The sequence below is a fragment of the Gorilla gorilla genome, chromosome X (assembly GCF_029281585.2).
Source record: "Gorilla gorilla gorilla isolate KB3781 chromosome X, NHGRI_mGorGor1-v2.1_pri, whole genome shotgun sequence".
Taxonomy (NCBI): domain Eukaryota; kingdom Metazoa; phylum Chordata; class Mammalia; order Primates; family Hominidae; genus Gorilla; species Gorilla gorilla.
The window spans coordinates 54188568-54212027 of record NC_073247.2 but is presented as its reverse complement, the minus strand read 5'-3'; the positions used below and the strand labels follow the sequence as shown (position 1 = coordinate 54212027).

Below are 23460 nucleotides of genomic sequence, written 5' to 3'. Positions count from 1 at the left end.
TGGCTTCTTTACTTCACCAACACTTGGTGTTGTCATCAAGCTTTCTCAACCTCATCTTCCTGGACTCTGGCCAGAGGGCCCCTGAGTAAGCTTCAAGTACCTTCTCCTGGTGTTATATTATCTATATGTATGCACTCTGCTGGAGAGACTTCATGGTTTGCAACAAATTTTCAGAGGAGCCCTTGTCCCAGAGAAGGGGAAAAACCATGGCTTGCAGTTTTCAGCTTTCTTATAATCTCTAATATTGTGGTGAAACAGCCTTTTATTTGAGCCAAGATTTCTCCTGGAAAAGCTGACACAGGTAGGTAGTCGTCTCTATTTTTGAAAAGCACATTATTCAAGGCCAGAACACTCTGGAGTTTTGCTAGTGCTGGTGTGCATGTTGAGCAATATGTTGGGGATATCCAAAAATTACATGTCCTAAATAAAGGGATGATATTTATTGAGATACTTTAGATGCCTGTGCTATTTGATCAAATAAACACTTATGTGTTTACAAATTGAAAGAGTGAGGAAGTTGGCACAGAAAAACTGATTTTAGTCGTGGGCATTATTCTGCTTTGGAAACAACCTCTTGGCATGATGGCATGTCCTGATGGTTAGAAATGTGATACAGTTGGAAATGGCTGATACAGCTGAAAATGGCTGATACAAGCAGCAAAGAATTAGGGTCATAAAACCCTGCATCTTTCTGAACACACCCTTATTCTTTGAGGTCAATGCACGGACTAATTTTGGAGACTTCTGTGGAACTCAAACCTGTCTCCACTGACAGATGCATTTACACCAGATTATGAGGGTAAATAGGAGAAAGGCAGGTCTTTGAGGGAGGAATTACAATTTTCAGCTTCTTAAACACTTTACTTTTTTCAGAATAAATTAATTTTGATTGTGTTTAGAAAGCAGTCAAACTTCTGACTCAGACTCTGAAGAATTCTTCTTATTTTAGTACTGTTTATCCAGTCATCTATCTATCCATTCATTCATCCATCCATTTCCATCCTTACATCTGTCCATCCAAACATCCATTCATCCATCCAACCATCCCATGCATGTCAAACACCAGTTGAATATATAACATTCTTAAGCATTATGGGATGATACAGATGATTGGTTCATTTCCTGATATAGCTGGAGAGGGAAGACATACCCACATGGAATACCTAGAGAATACAGTACTATCAAGATAACATGGGCAAGTACAAGTTAAGATGGTAGGGACTCAAATGGAGTGAACTTTATGTGCAGAGCACTGATGGGTAGTGAGATGAAGCTTGGAAGGCTTCTTGAAGGAGTCAGTCTTGAGCTTTGCAAAGAAAGTTGTTTATACTTTGTGCTGATGGATATTAGAAAATAAGAAGCCTTTGAGGAAAGATGCAGTGATGATACACTGGTGAGGAGAGGATAGCCTGCTGACATCAGGGAAACTGCTTGACCAGAGCACAGAGGCAGCCACCTTCTTCTTGGAAGGCATCTTCTTCCTGGCAGCCACCTTCTTTTGGCAGCCTTGAGAACCAGGCACAGGAGCTTGAATTTGTTCCAGTGAACAAGGGGACAGTCCAGTTGGAAAAGAGATAGGGCAAGGCTGCCCCCTTCTGGTTTCTTGTGCAGTCCATTCATGCTCCCATCTGAAGACACTAGGGCCTCTGCCTGCCTGGAGCATTCTCCCCTCCAGATATTCACATGATTTCCCCCCTCACCTCTTTCATCTCTTCATTCAACTGTCACCTTCTCCTTGAGGCCTTCCTTGACATCACTTTAGTTAAAATTGCAACCAACCTCAAACCACCAACAGTTCTTCTTTGCCTTCCCTGCTACTTTGTCTTCACAGCACTTTTCACCGTCTAATCTACTACATGATTTTCTTATCTATTTTGTGTAGTGTCCGTTTTGTCAGTTTTTCCTTGTTTATACCTACTAGAATATAAGCTCCCAGGAGAGCAGACTTTTATCTGTTGTTCCTCCAGTGCCCAGAACAGTGCCAGGCAGACAGGAGGCACTCAAGAAATATTTGTTGAATGAATGAATGAATGAACTGATGTGACAGCCATTAGAGGATGGACTGGACTAGGCCTTGCATGGGAACAGGAGGGACAGCCACAAAAATGATCTGGCTGGTCATTGAGTCCATCATTAGCTTCTAACTAGTTTGTAAGAATCTCAAGTGGTTACTTGATTAAATGCCTTCCAGAGACTATCTTTGGACCACATGAGAAGTGGCTCATAGAGCAGAGACCTGACAAGAGCTTGAACTCTATTACTCATGTGTAATTTATTGTATGTCACTTATGCTGCAATAAAGCTGTTTAAGAAGAAAGAACGTGAGCTCTACATACACAAATCTGAGGTTAAATTCAGTTTCTGCAGTATGCAAACTGTGTGACCTTGGACAAGTTACTCAACCCTATGTGCTATGAAACTCAACTGCAAGATGAAACTATCAGCAGCTTACTCACTGGATCTTTGTGAGGATTAAATGAATTAACTTAAACCTATTAGCCCAGTGTCTGACAAATAGTGTTCAATCATTATAATTAAAAGGAAAGGCTGGGAAGCTTCATGATCGAGAGCATTGGTCTTTGAATGTCTGAATTTAAATCCTGCTGCCACATACTAGTTGTGAGATCTTAGGCAAAATATAATTATTTATCTCTGTATGCCTCAGTTTCTTCATCTGAAAAGGACAACATGATGCCTATCTCATAGGGTCACTGTGAAGATTGAGTCAATACATATGAAGTGCACAGAACAGGGCCTGAAGAGAGTAAGCACTCAATACTACTTGTTGTCATTATTGCTTCTTATTATTATTCTTGCAGGGCTTTGCCTGGTTTCTCAGCCACTATGACTCCCATCTTCCCCATTTCTTTCTATGTGGACAATCCCAGGCCTTTCACATGCTGTGGTGCTGCTGGAAGATTCCAAAAATGCAGCATTGCCATTGTCTGCACCTCACTCCAGTTTCACCCATGTGATGGTGCAATCAGAAGACAGTGTCAGTGCCAATTCTGTGTGCTTAGAAATGTTAGCAAGCAATTCTATAAGAAAAAAATCTAATAATTATCTGATCAAAAAATGGACAAAACATTTTAATAGACATTTCTCAAAAGAAGACATCCAAATGGCAAATAGACATATGAAAAGCTGCTCAACCTCATTGCAAATCCAAACTACAGTAAGATAGCATCTCACCCCAGTTAAAATGGCTTATATCCAAAAGACAGGTAGTAGCAAATTATGGCAAGGATGTAGAGAAAGGGGAATATTTGCACATTGTTGGTGGGAATGTAAAGTAGTGCAACCACTATGGAGAACCATTTGGAAGTTCCTCAAAAAACTGAAAATGGAGCTACCATATGATCCAGCAATCCCACTGCTGGGTATACACCCCAAAGAAAGGAAATCAGCATATCAAAGAGGTATCTGCACTCCCATGTTTGTTGCAGCTCTGTTCACAATAGCCAACATTTGGAAGCTAAGTGTCCACCAACAGATTAATGGATAAACGAAATGCAGTACATATACACTATGAAGTACTATACAGCCATAAAAAGAATGAGATCCTGTCATTTGCAATAACATGGATGGAACTGGAGATCATTTTGTTAAGTGAAGTAAACCAGGCACAGAAAGACAAACATCACATGTTCTCACTTATTTGTGGGATCTAAAAATCAAAACAATTGAATTCATGGACATAGAGAGTAGAGGATGCTTACCAGAGGCTGGGAAGGATAGTAGAATGGTGGTGGGAGGAAGACAAGGATGGTTAATGGATAAAAAAAAATAGTTAAAGAATGAATAAGACCTACTGTTTGATGGCACAACAGGGTGACTCTAGTCAATAATAATTTAATTGTACATTTAAAAACAACTAAGAGGGTATAATTGGATTGTTTGTGATGCAAAGGATAAATGCTTGAGGGGATGGATACCCCATTCTCCATGATGTGATTATTACACATTGCATGCCTGTATCATCAAAACATCTCATGTACCCCTCATGTACCCCATAAGTATATACATCTACTATGTACCCAGAAAACTTTTTAAAAATTTAAAAAATTGGAAATGTGAACAAGGGTCATGAAATAGGCACAGGAACAGAAGAAGACAACCATTTGCCCAACTACAATTTGCAGGACTTCTCCCCTCCTCCCTGATGGGAAAGACTAATTTTATTTTCTCTCAAACTTCAAGTATAGGTCAAAAGGAAAGCTTGGTCCTTCAAATTAGTTTATGGCCCAAGAACAACCCTTGTTCGTAACTGTAAAAATGATTGCGTTATAGAGGGGAAGGTGGCTTACCCTGGCTCCCAATGGTTAGAAGGGCAAGGTTCCCATGAACATCAGAGGAGACATTCTGAGAGAAAAAGGTCACTCCTCAGGAACTGAATCTGAGAAGGACCAGACCACCTGTTTCTACTGACAGGGACTGGGTCCAGCATCAAGAATATGATGGCAAAAGGGCTTCCCAAATGTGACAGAAATTGGGGTGTTGGGTCTTTACCTCCAGAACAGAGGTAAGGAGGGGAGAAGGACATGTAGAACATTGATGTTGATAATAGTAATGGATGTGTGACCCAGCCAGCTTGTTTCTGAGAGCCACTCACTCACTCACTAGGTGACAATTCTAGGAAGTGGAGTTCAAATGATTTAACTGAACATACAGGCTCCAAAATGAGGCCGTGTGAGAATCAGTTTGCTTACTGTTTTTCAGAAAGTCTGCTTTAAAAAGTCAAAGACAAATTTTCATGGCAGGAATTCTGATGCTAGGAATTCATCCAGAGGAGATTCATCAAAAGTGTGGTCATGGATTTATGGGTAAGAAGTGGTTGTATAAATGATGGTACACTCATAATGATCACAAAACCATCAGCAATATCCATTTAGTGCATGCATCCTGTGTACTTTGTATAATCTCCATTATTCCTGCAGTACATCCAAGATAGGTATCATGATTCCAATTTTAATGATAAGAGAACTGAAGCTTACAAATGTTGAGCAATTTGCCTGTATTCATACAGCTATTACTTTGAAGAGCCGGTTCAAGTCAGTTCTGTTGGTCTCTTAAAAATCATCTTGTAATCCTTCTAATGAGATTCTAATCCAGAGCCTCTAACCTTTTTACATTCTTTTTTTTTCTTTTTTTTTTATTATTATTATACTTTAAGTTTTAGGGTCTTAAAAATTATTAAGAATTCCAAGTAGCTTTTGTTTTTGTGGCTCTATCTCTCTATACTTACCATCTTATAAATTGAAATTGAGAATCTTAACAATATTTATTGACATGACTTAATTACTTAAAATAACAATAATAACCCTACTATAAGTAAACATAATAAATTTTTATTAAAAACTGTTTTCTAAAACAAAATGAGTGAGTGACATTAATTTACATTTTGCGTATCTTGTTCACATCTGGCTTGAAGAAGACAGTGACCATGGCAGCTACTGTAAATCAAATTGAACTTCCAATAGCTTTCACTCATGAGCTATGAGATCCCAATCTAGTCATTTAAACTTATCTGAGCTTTATTTCCTTTACCTGTAAAAGGAAGAAATAACTTCTGCTGGACCTACTTAACAGGGCTGCTGTAATGATCAAAGAAAAATGCTATATGTAATTAGACCTTTTAACTTAGGTACATCCTAGGACAAGGACTTATTCTAATGTCTTCTCATGATTTCTTCAGAAGAACAAGCCTCCCTGGACAATGTTCAAAACAGTAATAATCACTGGAATGTTTCCATCATGGCCAAATCTGAGGCACAAAACTCTTGCCTCAGATCGTGTAATCTTATAAACTTAGACATTTCCTCCTTACCCCACTTACTCCCTGAAGCTTGAAGATTTGCAATTTTTTATGAGTCTAACAATAGCTCTTTCCTGTGTTTATCAGAAGTTTTCCCTAATCTTACAAAAGAAGATTTGTTTTTATGAATTTAGCTAAACTAAGCTGTTGCCTGCTTAGACATAAGACACCAAGGAGGTTAAAGGGTAAAGTGTTTTATTCTGCCTCATGGTAGTTTCCTTTACATATTGTTTGGTTCCCATTTACTCTGTTTTTGGTTTTAGAGTCTTGAGCAAACCTCCTTTCTAGGAGCATTCCTGAGTTAGGAGGGCTTTAACAGCTGGTCTTTGACACCATTGCATTGCTGGGATTATTGCTATTTGGGCAACCCTCAATATTTTTGGGACTCCATTGAATGAGAATCCATATAATTCAGCTAAGGTGACATTTCAACTGGGTTATTCAGATGGGATCTGTCAAATAGAGTCTTGGAAAGGGCCCCTTCCCACCCTCATCACAGCATTTCCATATGACATGTACTGTACAAATAATTTATCTCTGGGGAAAGGAAGAAGGGATGGTGGAGAGGTGCCCATCTTATGTGTTCTGGTGGGAGGTTAATATAGAAGGATGTGGCTGGGTGCAGTGACTCACACCTGTAATTCCAGCACTTTGGGAGGATTACTTGAGGTCGGGAGTTCAAGACCAGCTTGGCCAATATGGTGAAACCATGTCTCTACTAAAAATACAAAAATTAGCCAGGCGTGGTGGTGTGCACCTGTAATCCCAGCTACTCAGGAGGCTGAGGCAGGAGAATCGCTTGAACCAAGGAGGCAGATGTTGCAGTGAGCCAAGATGGTGCAACTGCACTCCAGCCTGGGCAGCAGAGCAAGACTCTGTGTGTGTGTGTGTGTGTGTGTGTGTGTGTGTGTGTGTGTGTGTAGATATAGATATAGATATAGATATAGATATAGATGTAGATATAGATATAGATATAGATAGATGTGCAGGATGCTTTTGTTGGGCAGGGCTCCACATGCAGGTCATGGTTAGTTAGTTAACTCTGCCTTGTTCCAAAAGCTGTCCTTCACCTTTTCCCAGGCCAAGTCCCATGTGTCAGACTGAGCTCTCACTTTCTGAATCAAATGTCTTTATATTTCCAGGAGCTGCCATGGTTGCTGGTGCAGGCCCTGGCAGTGACAGACAGACATTAATTAACCACATCTGCTGGGCTCACACTCTTCTTCAAGTCATCTGGTGGTGATTTCTGGCTGAACCAATGCGTTTGTGAAAACAAGCAAACAAAAAAACCTAAATAATTTAATTGTTTGGCTGAATACTGATTTCTTCCTATCTTTTTATTAATGGATTTTCAAGCAAAAATATGCTGTTCTTCTCACTTATGGTGTGGCTATTCAGCTGCTTATGGTTTTATCTCTTTGTGATTCCCTTTACTCGTGGGCACAATGCCACATTGATAGTGCAGAAGGATGACTTTGTACACCAGTCATAGATGCACATTGCTCTCAATGTGCAGCTTGATTTGGTTCTCTGCTATTTAAGTTCCATCCCACACCCCCTTTGTACAAGTGCATTGTGTTGAGGGGGCAGGGTTGGGCACTACTGTGCTGGTAGGGATCTGCAGAGACCATAGTGGGTCTGGGTTCAAGGGGAGACTTAAAACAAGTAGGATAGATAGTTATAACATAAGGAACCAAAGTACAAAAGATCAGTTTATAAATCGGGGCATTGTGTGTCAAATAAATGACAAGTTCAAGGTCACACAGCTGAGATTATATCAAGCATGTATTGTGAACCTACTGTGTGCCAGCAGTCTCTGCCAGCACATCCTAGGCATACAAAGATTATAATTATAATAGTAGCAGCTGCGGTAATAATATTGATTGAGAACTTACAACATGCCAGCCACTGTTCAAAGTGATTTACATGTATCAACACACTTCATCTTTCTAACATGCCTCCAAGACAGTTACTATGATCACATTTCACTACTGAGTTAACTGAAGCACAGAGAAGTTAAGCAACTTAACACAGCTAGTGAGTGGCAGACCATGACTCAACCCAGGGAGACTGGCTCCAGAGCCCATGCTCTTGCAGCGTAGGGCCCAGTGAATGAGATAGAATAGTAAATGCATGAAACTGGTGCAGTGGAGTTAGTGGCAGATGAAAGAGAAACAGAGAACTCTGGGACACTGAGAAGACCACCTAACCCAACTGTTTATGGTAATCTGGGCATACTTCCTGGAAGAAGACAATGGAGTCAATAGATGTTGAATTACAAAGACTGATATCTGGGGCCTGGACGATTAAGTAACTGTCTTACTCTGTGTCAGTCATCTTAGGAGAGGCAGAGCTAGAATGGGGATTGACTTCTTCTTCGTGGAGAATGGTCCCTGGATCAATCCACAGGTTTCTGATGAGCAAGTTTTATGTGTTGAACTCTGATGAAGGAGGGATAAGTGGAGGTTTTCAGGTCAGCATGCAAGTTGTATGGAACATGAATTATTTCTCAATAAAGCTGATTATGAAACAAAATCAGCATGCACTCAGCAGCCAGAACTTGCTTCTAAATACCACTCTCTTGATAAAAGGAAAGGCTTCTTGGACAAATGACAGATCCTAGGGCTTGGGAAGAGAAAATAGAAGATGAGTCTGGATAATCTTCTAGTGCCAAAAATGAAAAAAATGCTCAACAGACAAAAGGATGGGGACATGTCAAAGGGACACAGGAGCCGACCTGAAGGAGTGCTCAGAAGTAGAATAATTTGAGCAACAAATAAATCATATAGTATTAGATTATAACACAAGGTATAAAACATATATATATGTCCACTGTGATAAATAAATGAATGAATAAGCAAGTAAAAGGGGAAAAGAGGAAAATCTTCCTTAGAAAAGAATTCAAAAAATTTGTGGGGATTCTCCATCTCCAGAAAGTGGAAGTTAGCTCCCACCATCCCCTCTTGAGGGTGGTCTGAACTTAATGACTCTCTTCCAAAGAACAGAGCATGGAAGAGGGGTGAGTAGCAACTCTACAGTGGAGAGACCTGACAGACACCACCCTAAGCAAGGAATCAAGGTTAACATCATCCGTGATAAGTCATATTGATATCACGTGCCCTCTGAGGTGACATGATGACAAGAGCACTTGGTCTTTGTGGTAGTCTTCCCCAAAATTCATAGTCCTAATCTAAAAATGAAAAAAGTAACTTCAGACAGATCCAAATTAAGGGATATTCTACCAAATAACTGACCAGTATTCTTCAAACTTTGAAGGTTATGAAAAATAAGGGACTACTGAGAAACTATCACACACCATAGGAGACTAAGAAGACAGGACAACTAAATGAAATGTGGTATCCTGGATGGGATCCTGCAACAGAAAAAGGATGGTTAGTGGATAAATGGGTGAACTCCAAATAAAATCTGAAGTTTAGTACATAGTGATCTACCAGTGTCGATATCCTGGTCTTGGTCAATGTACCATGTAATGTAAGATGCTAACATTAGAGAAAACTAGGTGAAAGGTATATGGGAACTTTCTGTACTATCTTTGCAACTTTTTTGTAAAACAAATATTACTTTGTAAAACAAAGTTACTTTTTAAAAATTTGTAAAACAAATTACTTTGTAAAAATGTGTAAAACAAATAGAAACTATATTTAAAGCATAAAGCATAAAAGAAAAGTCAGCAAGTGTCAGTATGCTGATCAACTAGAACTTTCATGCATTGCTGTTGGTAACGTAAAGCAGTGCAACAACTTTGGAACACTATTAAACTTAAAAAGTTAAACATACACCCGCCATGTGACTCAGCCATTGCACTACTAGGCATTGACCCAAGAGAAGAAAAAAACATATGTACACAAAAAGACCTGTACAAGAATGTTTATAGCAGTTTTGTTCACAGCAGATCAAAACTAGAAATAGTTATCAACAGGTGAAACAAACCGTGGTGCATCCATACAATGGACTACTACTTAGCAATAAAAAGGAAGAAACAGAAACTTGGACAAACCTCAGAAATGTCATGCTGAGCAAAAGACGCCAGATACAAAGGTGTACATCTTGTATGAGTCCATTAAAAAATGTGAAAACAGGCAAAAACAATCTATAAGTGACAGAAAACTGAACAGTGGTTGCCCAGGGCCAGAAAGGGGACAGGGATTGTCTAGGAAGGGGAAAGAGGGAACTTTCTGGAATGATGGGAATGTTTTATATCTTGATTGGAGTGGTGTACATAGGTGTACACATGTGTCATAACTCCCCAAATTGCATGTTAAATTATTTAATGTGGGTACATTTGTGAGGAGATATTGGTCAAAGGATACAAAATTTTAGTTAGTTAGGAGACATAAGTTCAAGGGATCTATTGTACAACATGGTAACTATAGTTAAAAACAATGTATTGTAGTCTCGAAAATTGCTAAGAGAATAGATTTTATGTGTTTTCACCTCCCAAAATGATAGGTATGTAAGGTAATGCATATGTTAGTTAGCTCAATTTAGCCATTCCACAGGATATACATATTTCAAAATATTATGTTGTGTATTGTAAATATATACAGTTTTAATGGCAGGTTAAAATTTTTAAAATTACTTTTAACTATAAAAAACAAAATAAAATACGGAAACTAAACTAAAATAAAATGAGTACATTGTAGGTAAAGTACATCTCAATAGTGTTAAGAAGGGTGACAGTTAATTTTATATGTCAACTTGTCTAGATATTTGGACAAACATTATTCTAATGTTTCTGTCAAGCTATTTTTAAGATAAGGTTAACATTTAAATCAGTAGACTTTGAGCAAAGCAGATTAACTTCCATAATGTGAATGGACTTTATCCAATCAGTTGAAGTCCTTAAGAGAAAAAGATTGATGACTCTCAGGAAAAGAGGGAATTCTGCCAGCAGACTGCCTTTGAAGTCAAACTGCGACTCTTCCATGGGTCCGTGACCTACCCTACAGATTTTGGACCTGCCGTCCCTCTCAATCAACATGAGCTAATTCCTTAAAATAAATCTGAATCCTTCTCTCTTTCTCTGTTTCTCTCTCTGTCTCTGTCTCTCTCTCCATCTATATGTATATCAATATCATCTATCTATATCTATGTATCTATGTATCTATATATCTATGTATGTATCTCTCTCTCTCTCTCTCTCTCTCTCTCTCCTGTTGGTTCAGTTTCTCTAAGGAATCCTGGCTGAGAAGAAACATAAAGCTGTATCTCAACCTTTCCCTGAGAATCTTATGGCCTTGTTGGAGAGAGAAGACCAACATGGCCACAGAATTAATACAAGAACAAATACGAAATCTCTTATTCCACAATTCTAGTTTCTCTGCCTACAACATCAACAGAAGGTGCATCTTTGTTGAATGACTCAGAGTTTTGGGGAAGTTTCTGTTGACTGAGAACCTTAAGTTATTCTGATTCCGTTGAAAGACGCTATCAGAATGCACGACCTGGCTTCTGACTCGGGTTTTCACATTGACCCAAAGTGGGTTTTTTTGCGTGTCTCTTAAGTGACATCAACAGGTTAATCCTCCCAGATATTATTTATTTTAAATCCTTGGAACAATGTGTTCCCTTTATTTCTGTGTCGAGGTATCCCTGTGGGAAGAACCAGGTGCTATAACATGTCTAGAAGAGAAGTTTGAAGTTGTCTAATCTTTCTGCTTTGACTTTGCTGATCTCTGGGAACTCCTGTGTTTACCTAGCACATCTGAGTCCTTGGGAAAGCTTTCTGGGCCCTGTTTTTGGTTCTTCTAACAGATGGTTGCATTCTTGTGATTGATTTTTGATCCCCTTCTAAGTTGTATAATGCTTATAGTTATAATTTTCTGACTCTCCAGGCACACAGAGGCTCCTGACTGTGAGATATTTGCAAGTACCATTGACAAATAAGATTTCCTTAGGTTAACTCCACTTATGTACTGGTATTTACATTTTGTATGGTAAGGGCTCCAGTTTCAGAGAGAAACCTCTTCACCGTGCTTGGTGTGGCAGTGAACTTAATTAACAGAGAATTTTGCTGGCAATCTCTATGCTAAAAAGTTAAGTGGGGTTCTGAGGACACAAGGAGCTAAAAAGTTGAGTGTGTATCACATATTGATAACTCACATAATTTTGCTTGCAGACATTTACCAATTTGGCAGATTACCTACTTTTACATTGTAGTAAATATTTCCTTTTAAAAATATCTTGTATCTCACAGGGCAAATCATACCCCTTCAGGGGGCCGTTCCCACCTGTATGGAATCCAATTACCTACTTAGATCATAACAACTTTTGGAGGACAATGGATGACATGGGGCGAGAGGTAAAGCTTCTTTGACTATATTTGTATTCTTTTTTGTAATAAGTTTCGTCCTTCAAAGAAAGAAAGTACAATATATCTCCAACACCTAGCACATTGTGAACACATGGTGACTAAAGATTTGTGAAATTAATGAATGAACTTGTTTCTAACCTCTGCAATAATAAGATGTCAAACAGATTGATATTTGTATACTACTGATGAGTGGGCAGGAGATTGGGTGTCACTCAGCCTTCTTGGAATGATGTTTCAAATTTTGGAAATCTTCAGTACATAGCAAAATTAGACTTCTGGGTCTTTGATTCACCACCATGCCCAAACAAGTCATTAGTAATCATACATAAAGCATTTTTTTTCTTTTACTTTAAGCTCCGGGATACATGTGCAGAACGTGCAGGTTCATTACATAGGTATACATGTGCCATGGTGGTTTTCTGCATCTATCAACCCATCGTCTAGGTTTTAAGCCCCACATGCATTAGGTATTTGTCCTAATGCTCTCCCTCCCCTTGCCCCCCAACCCCCGACAGGCCCTAGTGTGTGATGTTCCCCTCCCTGTGTCCATATGTTTTCATTGTTCAACTCCCACTTATGAGTGAGAACATGTGGTGTTTGGTTTTCTGTTCCTGAACACACATAAAGCTTAAGTGAAAACTCCATAGACATGATTTGCTGCAGCTCTGTGATCCTTGTTAAAGAGTTAAACTTATGAATGTTCTCTAGAAGTTAGTAACTTAGGAATCCATATCTAGAAATAGCCCAGTTACAACATGCCTCTATTTATTGTGCAGGAAGTTTTATCACAAATTAAATGTGGCTTGAGTGGTACAGATTTATAATAGGAAAGCTACATAGACAGCATTGATTACGCAGTAAAAGCAATATTGGATGAATTTGGAAAACTTAACATTTTTCCTCTTTAAGGTAGAGTTTTTAATACTATTTGAATAGTTATTTAAAGTGGAAAATTACAAAAATGAATAAAATAAAATAGAAAATTACATTTGTCTTTCTCCTTCGAATCCTCATCTGAATGTAGATTCCGAGTGATGCCCCATGGAAGGCTCCCCTTGCAGAAGAGTGGGACAATATGACAATGAAGGAGCTACTGGACAAGCTCTGCTGGACTGAGTAAGTCTTGCCATTAGGCACAGGCATTTACTGTGACCAACTTTCAGGTTTATTTAGCAATACCATTCAACAAGTAGCTGCTTTGTGTCTAAAACCACACCACCAGCCAAGTGGAATGCTGAAAACCATTGGAATTGGCTCCTACCCTGAAGATATCTGTACATACAACTTACTTCTTTGGAGTAGTTTTGTATCACAAAGGTGGTATTACCCTGTGAAGTCCTCAGAACAGACCAGAAGGTACCACTTTCTTTATCTAAAACAGCTTAAAGACCATCAGCTTAAAGCTCTCATTTATCAAGTTGTTGATATAGGACAATTTTTGTATTCTTCACTGGTGGTCAAATGTGGAGATGGTTAGCATGTGCATTTGCCACACCTTGTGTGAAGTAGTGCAACTCTTCAAGGACTTAAAGAGGAACCTCTAAAGCCTTTGTGTAGATAGTTCACAACTACAGGGGAAACATGTGTGACTGGACTGGCTGTTCCCCTTTAGTGAAAAAACAAGTACCTATGAGTTAAGCATTAAATTATTGTTGGCAGAACTGGGAACTGTAGAGAAATTGTGAAGGCTTGTGTAGACAGACCACATGGAGAGGCCACGCTGCTCTTGGACAGCAGGGAAAATGGAAAGGATTATGAGGGTTCCAATTCAAGCACGTGGTAAATTTGTGGTAAACAAAATAAGAGAAATGGAAGCCAAATTCAAGGAGACTGCCCTGTCTTGCTAAAGAGCATTAGTTGAGAATATGTTTGGCTCGGGGGTTAATGTCTTCATTTTTAGGCATTCATTCACTGCCAACTAAAAGTAAAAACAAGCTTTTAGAATATCTGAATCTTAAAAATGGAAATAATCAAAAGACATAAAATTCATATATTTTTCATATAAAAATTCAGCTTCTAATAATTTAGCTTTAAGAAAGTGAGGCAAAAGAAGAGAGAGGCATACAGGGAGAGAAGGAGAGAGGGAGACGGAGAAACAGTGAAAGAGGCAGATTCAAAGCATTATTTTTAAAAGGGAGGATCTGAAAGCCCAATAGTAGAAGATCGGCAGAATCAAATATGGAACATCTGAAAAATTGAGTACTTGAGGGTTTTAAAAAATCGTGTTGTAGAGGAATATTTAATGACTGGAAAAAATAGTTAATATTAAACACATAGAAAAGCAGGCTGTTGTGGTATGGTATATGATCTAATTTCTAAAAACGACTATTTATATATGCACTGCAAAAGCAATGGACATCCATTGAAGTATTTTTAACGTTTAATATTACCATGCAAACATTTATTTTTAAAATGTTTAAAAACTTTACATCATTAAAAATTATTCTTTAAACATCATATTTCATGGTACCAGAATATTCCATGGGAAATGAATACGTAATGTATTTGTCCATTATCATCCTGTTGAACACATTGGTTACTTTCTGTTTTTTGTTATTATCATTATACAATACTCTATAATAAACATCTTTATGCCTCTCCTATGTTTTCAACCTTTGAAAGCAACCAATTCTGGAATAGTAAAATCCTTTTATGTCATGAAATCAATGCCTGTTATTAATTATATTCTTTTAAACATTTACCTAATGCTATCTAACACTTCTATGAGAATGCAGTTTGCAATATAATTTATTTTAATAGTAATAAAATTGTAGTATTTAGTTTTAAATTATATACTTTAGATTTTTAAAATATAAGTATATAATTATCTGCATTTGTTTTATAACTCCTGTTATGAAAAGCTTTTAATAAATTCAGTTAGGTCTTTTCTCCTCAGAGAACTTTTAAGTTTCTTGGTGATAAAATCAATCATATGTTTTTGGGATCACAGGGACCCGACATTTTCTATCATAGCCGTTGGCTTAGTCCTCCACTTAGTGAATATTCTAAGTCGTCATTTGACAAAATAAAGCATTCAGAGATACTAGGAGTATAAGAACACAAGACAATTTTCTAACTCTTCCCAAGCAAGATACACACAGTATTATTTCCTGGATTCAAATGAAGTAATCCCCAGAATATCCAACCTATTGTTATTCAAACTAAAGCACAATCATACATTCCAAGACTAATGTTGATTATTCTTTCAGTTATTATCATTTACAAAGTGCACTTCACAAACATGAATTGTATTTTCAATGTGATCACAGCTATGTAAAAACATTTTTTAAAAGACCTATACTTAGAAAAAAATTCATCAAAATGAGACTAGTAATTATCTTCTAGAGGGTCAGAAATATAGAAGATACTCGTTCTCTCATCCTTTTATCTTATAAATTTTCCAAATTTTATATAATGTGTATGTATTTTTCATGTAGAAAAATATTATAACATTTATCTTTTAAAAAGTCAACAGGGCAAAAAAATACGGAAATATTGCACTAACTTCCTTGACCTTCCATCCTTCAAATATTGTTCTTATTTCTTTTCTTACTGAAGCTCCTAGAGTAAATTCAAATAAAGGATTAGGAATGGACTGGCCCTTCAGAATTACTTTTAGATCTCCCTTTATTTCAAACCAGAATTATTTCTTTCCCACCAAATTACCAACAATAACAACTAGAATTCCAGCAGTATTTTTGTTAAATATTGGCTCTCCAGCTGGGCCAATGTTAGGTTTCAGTTATTTATTACTCCTTTACTGTATGCCCCTCAATCCACCTAAAAAATAAGGAAGAAAAGAAATAGGATTTTAGGAAGCAACAAATAAAATGCTACTTTTATTTTAAATTGATGTCTGGATATTTGTTTTAGTTAGATATTACAAATTGCCTCTGCAAGGAAGGCATGAGCTAGCAATTTCCATCCCTTCAATTATCCTGAGAAATCTTACAAAACTAACTGTAAGTCGCTTTAATGTATATATGACACCATTTCACAGGCTGTAATGATGGGGACTGTCATAGACGGGCTGTCAGGTTGTTATGGCTGCAAATAATGTCAATAACTGGTATGTGTGTTAGGCATGATTCTACAAACTTCTAGGGTCAAGATACAGTAAAGTAGAGAGATGCCCCTTGGTGAGTAGTTGCACTTCCAAGGCTGTCAGCTGACTAATTAGAAAACATTTTGAGGTATCAAAAGCACGAGTTTTGCGTCAAGTACGATCTGACTTGAAGTTGTGTCGTTATATATTCCTATCTGTCCGAGACTCCGTTTTCTAGCATGTGAACTGTGGAAAAATAATAGATATTTGATACGGTTGTTGCAACAATTTAACAAGATAATGATTTTAAAGACAATGGAGTGTGGAAAGAGTTCAATAAATGCAAGACAATATCATTTATTCCACCCATTGTCAGCATTACCAGGTGGAAAATTCTGCCTCAGATATAACAAGATTAACAATATGCAAACTTCATGTCAAAGTCAAAAGGGGAATTGGACCTTATTAAAGAAATCCCAGAGTGCACATTACTACTGATGAATTTTATGGTGTGCTAGATATAATGGAGTCCTCAAAATTGCATGAGATGGTTTGCTTTCTGGTGTGCTTCCTGATAGGTGATAACCTCTCACCATTTACCTGCCAATGTCAAGCAAAAGCTTACCCATTTATGCTCTATTAATTGTTTGTCCCCTCATCCATTATTTGAGCTTGTCTTCTGTTAGGCAGTAAAATAACTGAATAGATAATTGTGACTAATTTTGTGTTTGGTACAGCACCTAGCATATCCTTTGCACGTTATGGATGTTTAAAAAATTTTGTTTAACTGATATTTCTCATCAATCATTCATTTGTTCAATCATGCAACAAGTAATTATTGAGTGCTTACAATGTTCCAGGCACTATTTTGTTAAAGGGGACACTATGGTGAGTGAGAAACAGAAGATCCTTGTTCTCATAGGTTGATATTCTAGTGGGGGGAGACAGCAATTAAAAAGAATTAACCAATAATCAAGACAATTTCAGACAGTGAAAAGAGTTATAAAGATACTATACAGTAGCAAAATGATAGAGAATGTCAGGATGCTGGGAATATGGAAACCAGTGGTCGTTTTCATAGACAAATGTGAATATGTCTTTCTAAGGAAACATTAGAGTAAAAAGAAGAGGGTACAAGATGAGACAGAAAAGGTAGGCATGGGCTGGATCACACAGGGCTCTGGAAGCCATGGTGTAAGATCTGAATCTTATTCTGGTTTTAATAGGATACCACTGGAGATTTTTTAAGCAAGAAAATGACATGATTTGATTTACACTTCAGAGAGAGCATCATGGTAGGGAGGGAGGGAAAAGCCTCTGGCTTTGAGTGTGGTGAACAGATACCAGGTGAGGATGAATGGAGGCAGAGAGGCCAGTCTGAAGGAAGTAATTGCAGTACTCCTGGAAAGAGATGGATGCTAAATTTGTGGTGAAGGTGGAGTGATGTGGTGAGAGATAATGGGACTTCCCAATGAATTGGATGGGGGAAGATTGATGGAAAGAGAGAAACAATGTTTGATTTCTAGAGTGTTGGTTTTTACCAGTGAGTAAATGGTGGTGCTTTTTACTGAGATGGGGATCACTGGAAGAGCAGCAGGAATGTAAGGAGAAATCATGAAAGTATGGAATCTGGAATAGAAGCTGATTCTGAGTAAGGTGTTTTGTTTACAGGGAAAATAATCTGATATTTCAAAAACCTCTGATGTCACGTTTTGTAATATTAGATTCTAGTGACAATTTTTTGACCTTACCACATTGTTCTAAACTTAACCAAGAAAATGTGTTACTTAAATAATTTTTAGAGAATTAAGAAGCTGCTCTCCTGCGTTTGCCAATTTTGCTCTTGTTTCTTCCTGTGCAGATCTGCAAAGCAGCTTGCCACTCTCTTTGTGAACCTGTGTGTCACTGCAGAGACCCATGAGGTCTCTGCTCTCTGGTTCCTGTGGTATGTGAAGCAGTGTGGAGGCACAACAAGAATCATCTCGACAACGAATGGAGGACAGGTACCCATCCATTCTTCCACAGTCCCAATGGAAAAACACTGCTACTGAAATGAAAGATCATCATCCTTCAATCATGAACTGCTGAAGTGGGAAGCAGGCTTGTGACTTTTAGAGCATTACCATGGCAGCTCAAAGTGTTTCTTGTAAGGCAGTCTGTTGTCAGGTACCCACTGTGAGAACCCAGTGTCCAATGTAATTTTAAAGCTAGGCTTGTCTCTCTTTATGCACTGTGGCCATTTTCCATACGCTCAATTATTATTTGGTAAGTTTGTAGGAGACCATCTGAAGTAAGCTTAGCTTGAGCACTTCTTGGAAAGCTTATAAAGGAAATTCAGTAATGCATTTTCAATCTAAAACACACACTATGCATGGAATTCATTTATCTATTCATTCATTCAATGCCCATTTCTTGAGCCCCGGCACTGTATAAGGCACTGTGCTAGACACAGTAGGAACATATTGGAGTTCTTAAATAATCTGCTTGGTTGTCATGTTCCATTCTTCTCTCTCCCCCTCCTCCTCTTCTTTCTTTCTCTTCTCCTCCTCCCCCTCCTCTTTCTCCTCCTCCTTTTCTCTTTCTCCCTATCCTTCTCCTTCTCTGACCTTAACTGAAAATTGAGGAGGAGGCAGTCAGGTCAACTGTGTGCATAGCCAGGTAGAACATTTGGAAGTTTTAGCAAGGCTCAGGGCAGGTGGGTACAGTGAGGTGAAATGAGTTCAGTGGCTACAGAAGCAGCAGGCATCTGACCCAGGATAAGATGGGCAGCCCGCAACAGGGAGTAGGCTGGCCTGGGGGAAGGGGACATGGTGGGAGGCAGGGAAGTTCTGTGCTTGAGCCACAAAGCAAGGGGAAGCAGGCTTAGCTCTGCTCAGGCAAGCTAGGGAAGAGCTTTAGGTACAGCTTCACCAGTTCCAGCTCCAAGCAAAAGACTGCAGATAGGACAGAGAGCAGGGATGGTGACCAGAAAGGTGGGACACAGGGGTCATTCTGAAGATGTCCAGCTAAGGTTGGAATCTGGGAATCTGCAAGAGCATAGCTTTTAAAGTAACTTAGAAATCCTGTAACTTTGTCCAAAGACAGCAATTCCTAGTTAGAAAACCATGGTGAAAGCCACTATTCACTGCAGCAAAATGAAATATTAGACATCTCAGAGTAGACATATGTGAGGACAACTAAGAATTTAGCAATTTATACCCATTCCTGCGTTTCTCTTTCACCTCCTTTTCTCTTTCCAGGAGAGGAAATTTGTGGGCGGATCTGGTCAAGTGAGCGAGCGGATAATGGACCTCCTTGGAGACCGAGTGAAGCTGGAGAGGCCTGTGATCTACATTGACCAGACAAGAGAAAATGTCCTTGTGGAGACCCTAAACCATGAGATGTATGAGGTAACTGTGATATTGTGAAATATATATTTGATCTTCATCCCAGTTTCCTGGCATACAACTTTAAAAATTCTTAGAATCTCCAGAGTGATGTCCTTTGATGCCAATGATTGATGGCTGGCAGCCGCTAGGTAGCTTCAGGATGGGGCTGGTCACAGGAAAGACCATGGAAAGACTAGAGGGTTGGGACTTTCAGCCCCACCCCCAGCCTCCAGGGAGGGGATGAGGCAGGGGGCTGAAGGTTGAATTGATCACCAGAGGCCAATGATTTAATCAATTGTGCCTACATAAGGAAGCCTCCATAAAAACCCAAAACGACCGAGTTCTGGGAGCTTCTGGATATCTGCACAACTGGAAGTTCCTTGAGAATGGCATGCCTGGGGAGGGCATGAAAGCTCCATGCCCTTTCTCACATCCCTTGCCCAATGCACCTCTTCCTCTGTACCCTTTGTAATATCCTTTATAATAAAACAGTAAACATGTTTCCCAGAGTTCTGTGAGCCACTGTAGCAAATCAATCAAACTAGAAGGGGTTGTAGGAACATCAACTGGAAGCAGATTGGCCAGAAATTCTGGAAGCTGGACTTGTGACTGACATCTGAAGGTGGGGGACAGTCTTGGAGACTGAGCCCTCAACCTGTAGGATCAGAAGTTATCTCCAGGTAGATACTGTCAGAATTGAGTTGAATTCAGAGGACACATGGCTGATGTCTGCTATAGAATTGCTTGCTTGCTTAATATGTGGGGAAAACCCACTCCACATTTGGTCACAGAAGTCTTCTGTGGTGATCGTTGTTGAGTGAGAGAATGGAAAAAAGCACTTTTTTTCCATTCTCTCACTCAACATTTGCTTTGAACTCAACTTTGCTTTGAAATTTTTCCACTCAGAGTTACCAAGACACTTAAACAAGTGGCAAGAGGCCACAGTCTCATAGATAATCAAAGCCAAAGTCAACAATATCACACACTTTATAGACAGTCTTTTTGCCAATAGTGAAAAAGCTATCTCTAACTGAAAAAAAGGAAAAGAGAACCAGAATATTTGGGGTGGGGGAGGATTTATAAAAACATATAAAGGTATTATCAACCCTCTGTATTTTGCTTTTATGTAATTAGAAAAACACAGAAAATATTTATTTGATAAATATCAAGCACCTCCTCTGTGCCTGACATTATTCTAGGAGTTAAGAACACAGTCGTGAACAAAACAGATACAATTCTCTGCCCACATACAATTCTCCTTCTAGTGAAGGAGAAAGACAGTAATGAAACATATAGTTATAATATAAAGTATGTCAGATAGTGATAATTAGTGTGGAAAAAATCAAGCAGGAAGGTGGGGAGAGGGCGTACCAGAAAGTGAGATGGGAGAATTGGTTATGCAAGTTTAAATAAGGTCATCAGGGAAGGCCTCACTGAGAAGGTGATATCTGATAGAGAATTGGAGGAGACGAGGGATTGAGCCATGTGGTTCCCTGAGAGAAGAAGATGGAACAGCCAGTGCCAAGGCACTGAGGTGGGAGCAAGCCTGGTGTGACCAAGGAACAGCAAGGTGATCAAAATGGCAGGGCCGGGCGTGGTGGCTAATGCCTGTAATGCCAGCACTTTGGGAGGCCGAGGTGGGCAGATCACAAGGTCAAAAGATCGAGACAACCCTGGCCAACATGGTGAAACCCTGTCTTTACTAAAAATACAAAAATTAGCTGGGTGTGGTGGTGCGCACCTGTAGTCCCAGCTACTCTGGAGGCTGAGGCAGGAGAATCGCTTGAACCTGGCACGCGGGGTTGCAGTGAGCCAAGATCGCACCACTGCACTCCAGCCTGGCGACAGAATGAGACTGGGTCTCAAAAAGAAAACAAAAATAGCAGAAGTAAGAGTGTCAGGGCAAATGTAACAGGAGGTGAGATCGGTGATGTAACGGGCCCATTTCATGTGTGGCCTCGGCGATGATGGTGAGAAATCTGGCTTTGACTTTAAGTGCAATGGGAAGTCATTGGAGGTTTTGAACTAAGGAACAATAAAGGCTACTTTAGGTTTCGACAAAATCCTTGTCACTTCTTTAAGAGACTGAAAAGAATATAACGGTAGAATGAGAGAGAATCATTGGGAAAAAAACAAAAGCAACACGGCAACAATGTTTAACCATGTTGCTTTTCTTTCAGGCTAAATATGTGATTAGTGCTATTCCCCCTACTCTGGGCATGAAGATTCACTTCAATCCCCCTCTGCCAATGATGAGAAACCAGATGATCACTCGTGTGCCTTTGGGTTCAGTCATCAAGTGTATAGTTTATTATAAAGAGCCTTTCTGGAGGAAAAAGGGTGAGTACTTTCCTTATATAAAAACCTTTAGAAGAAGGTCCAAGAAACTTGTTGCTAAGGCATGCATTTTTTAAAAATGTCAACTTTTATTTTAGATTCAGGGGTACATGTGCAGATTTGTTACATGGATATGTTGCATGATGCTGAGGTTTGGGGTATGAATGATTCTGTCACCCAGGTAGTGAACATAGTACCAATAGGTAGGTTTTCAACTCTTGCTGTACTCCTTACCTCCCCCTTTAGTAGTCCTCAGTGTCTATTATTTTCATCTTTATATCCATATGTACCCCATGCTTAGCTCTCACTTATAAGTGGGAACATGTGGTATTTGGTTTTCTGTTTCTACATTGATTCACTTAGGATAATAGTCTCCAGCTGCATCCATGTTGCTGCAAAGAACATGATTTAGTTCTCTTTTTATGGCTGCATAGTATTCCATGGTATATACATACCACATTTTCTTTATCTAATCCGCCTTTGATGGGAACCTACGTTGATTCCACATGTTTGCTATTGTGAGTAGTGCTGCGATGAACATATGAGTGCATGTGCCTTTTTGGTAGAACAATTTATATTCCTTTGGGTATATACCTAATAATGAGATTGCTGGGTTGCATGATAGTTCCATTTTTACTTCTTTGAGAAAACTCCAAATTTCTTTTCACAGTGGCTGACCTAATTTACATTCCCACCAACAGTGCATAAGTGCTCCTTTTTCTCCAACATCTCTTATTTTTTGACTTTTTAATAATAGCCATTCTGACTGGTGTGAGATGGTGTCTCATCGTGGTTTTGATTGGCATTTATCTGACGATTAGTAATGCAGAGCTCTTTTTCGTATGCTTTTTGGCCACTTGTATGTCTTCTTTTGAGAAGTGTCTGTTCATGCATTTTGCCTACTTTTTAATGGGGTTATTTGGTTTTTGCTTGTTGAATTAAGTTCCTTGTAGATTCTGGATATTAGACCTTTGTCAGAGGCATAGTTTGCAAATATTTTCTCCCATTTTGTAGGCTGTGTGTTTACTTTCTTGATAGTTTCTTTTGCTGTGTAGAAGCTCTTTAGTTTAATTAGGTCCTACTTGGCAATTTTTGTTTTTGTTTCAATTGCTTTTGAAAACTTAAAGACATGTGTTTGCATGTAACTGTTTTGTTAGAATGCTGGACATAAAATGTTAATCCAGGTTCTAAGCACAGTTCTTTCAAATAAAATATATTGGCACAAACTCATGGAATTAACTTTCTTTAGAATATAACCAACTCTTTGTAAATCAATAAAAGGTTTATTTAATCCTCCCCCAAAATCTTATGAAAAGAGATGAGTAATCTTTTCTAATTCAGTGTTTTAAAGTATGGGTTTATAAAGCCAATCACCAAGGTTGAGATTCTGAAAATGTCTTGGCTCTCTCTCACTAGTGTCGATTCTACCATGTTAAATTAAATTCATTTATTCATTTGCACATATTCAACAAGTGTACTACTCAATTGGGTAGAACATTGCAGGGATGCTCACTAAAGTGCTGGATTCTACAATGATGGGAATGATCTAGAGCTGCTTTAA

General features: G+C 38.7%; 1 protein-coding gene across 1 annotated transcript in view; it reads left to right on the top strand.

The window, feature by feature from the left end:
- MAOB (monoamine oxidase B) overlaps positions 1-23460 on the top strand; it is a 113732-nt gene that overhangs the window by 64994 nt on the left and 25278 nt on the right. The window contains exons 4-8 of the mRNA XM_004064033.5: positions 12033-12137; positions 13174-13265; positions 18056-18197; positions 19434-19583; positions 21743-21902. Of these exons, the coding sequence (XP_004064081.3) occupies positions 12033-12137; positions 13174-13265; positions 18056-18197; positions 19434-19583; positions 21743-21902 (649 nt within the window). The remainder of the gene's footprint in view (positions 1-12032; positions 12138-13173; positions 13266-18055; positions 18198-19433; positions 19584-21742; positions 21903-23460) is intronic.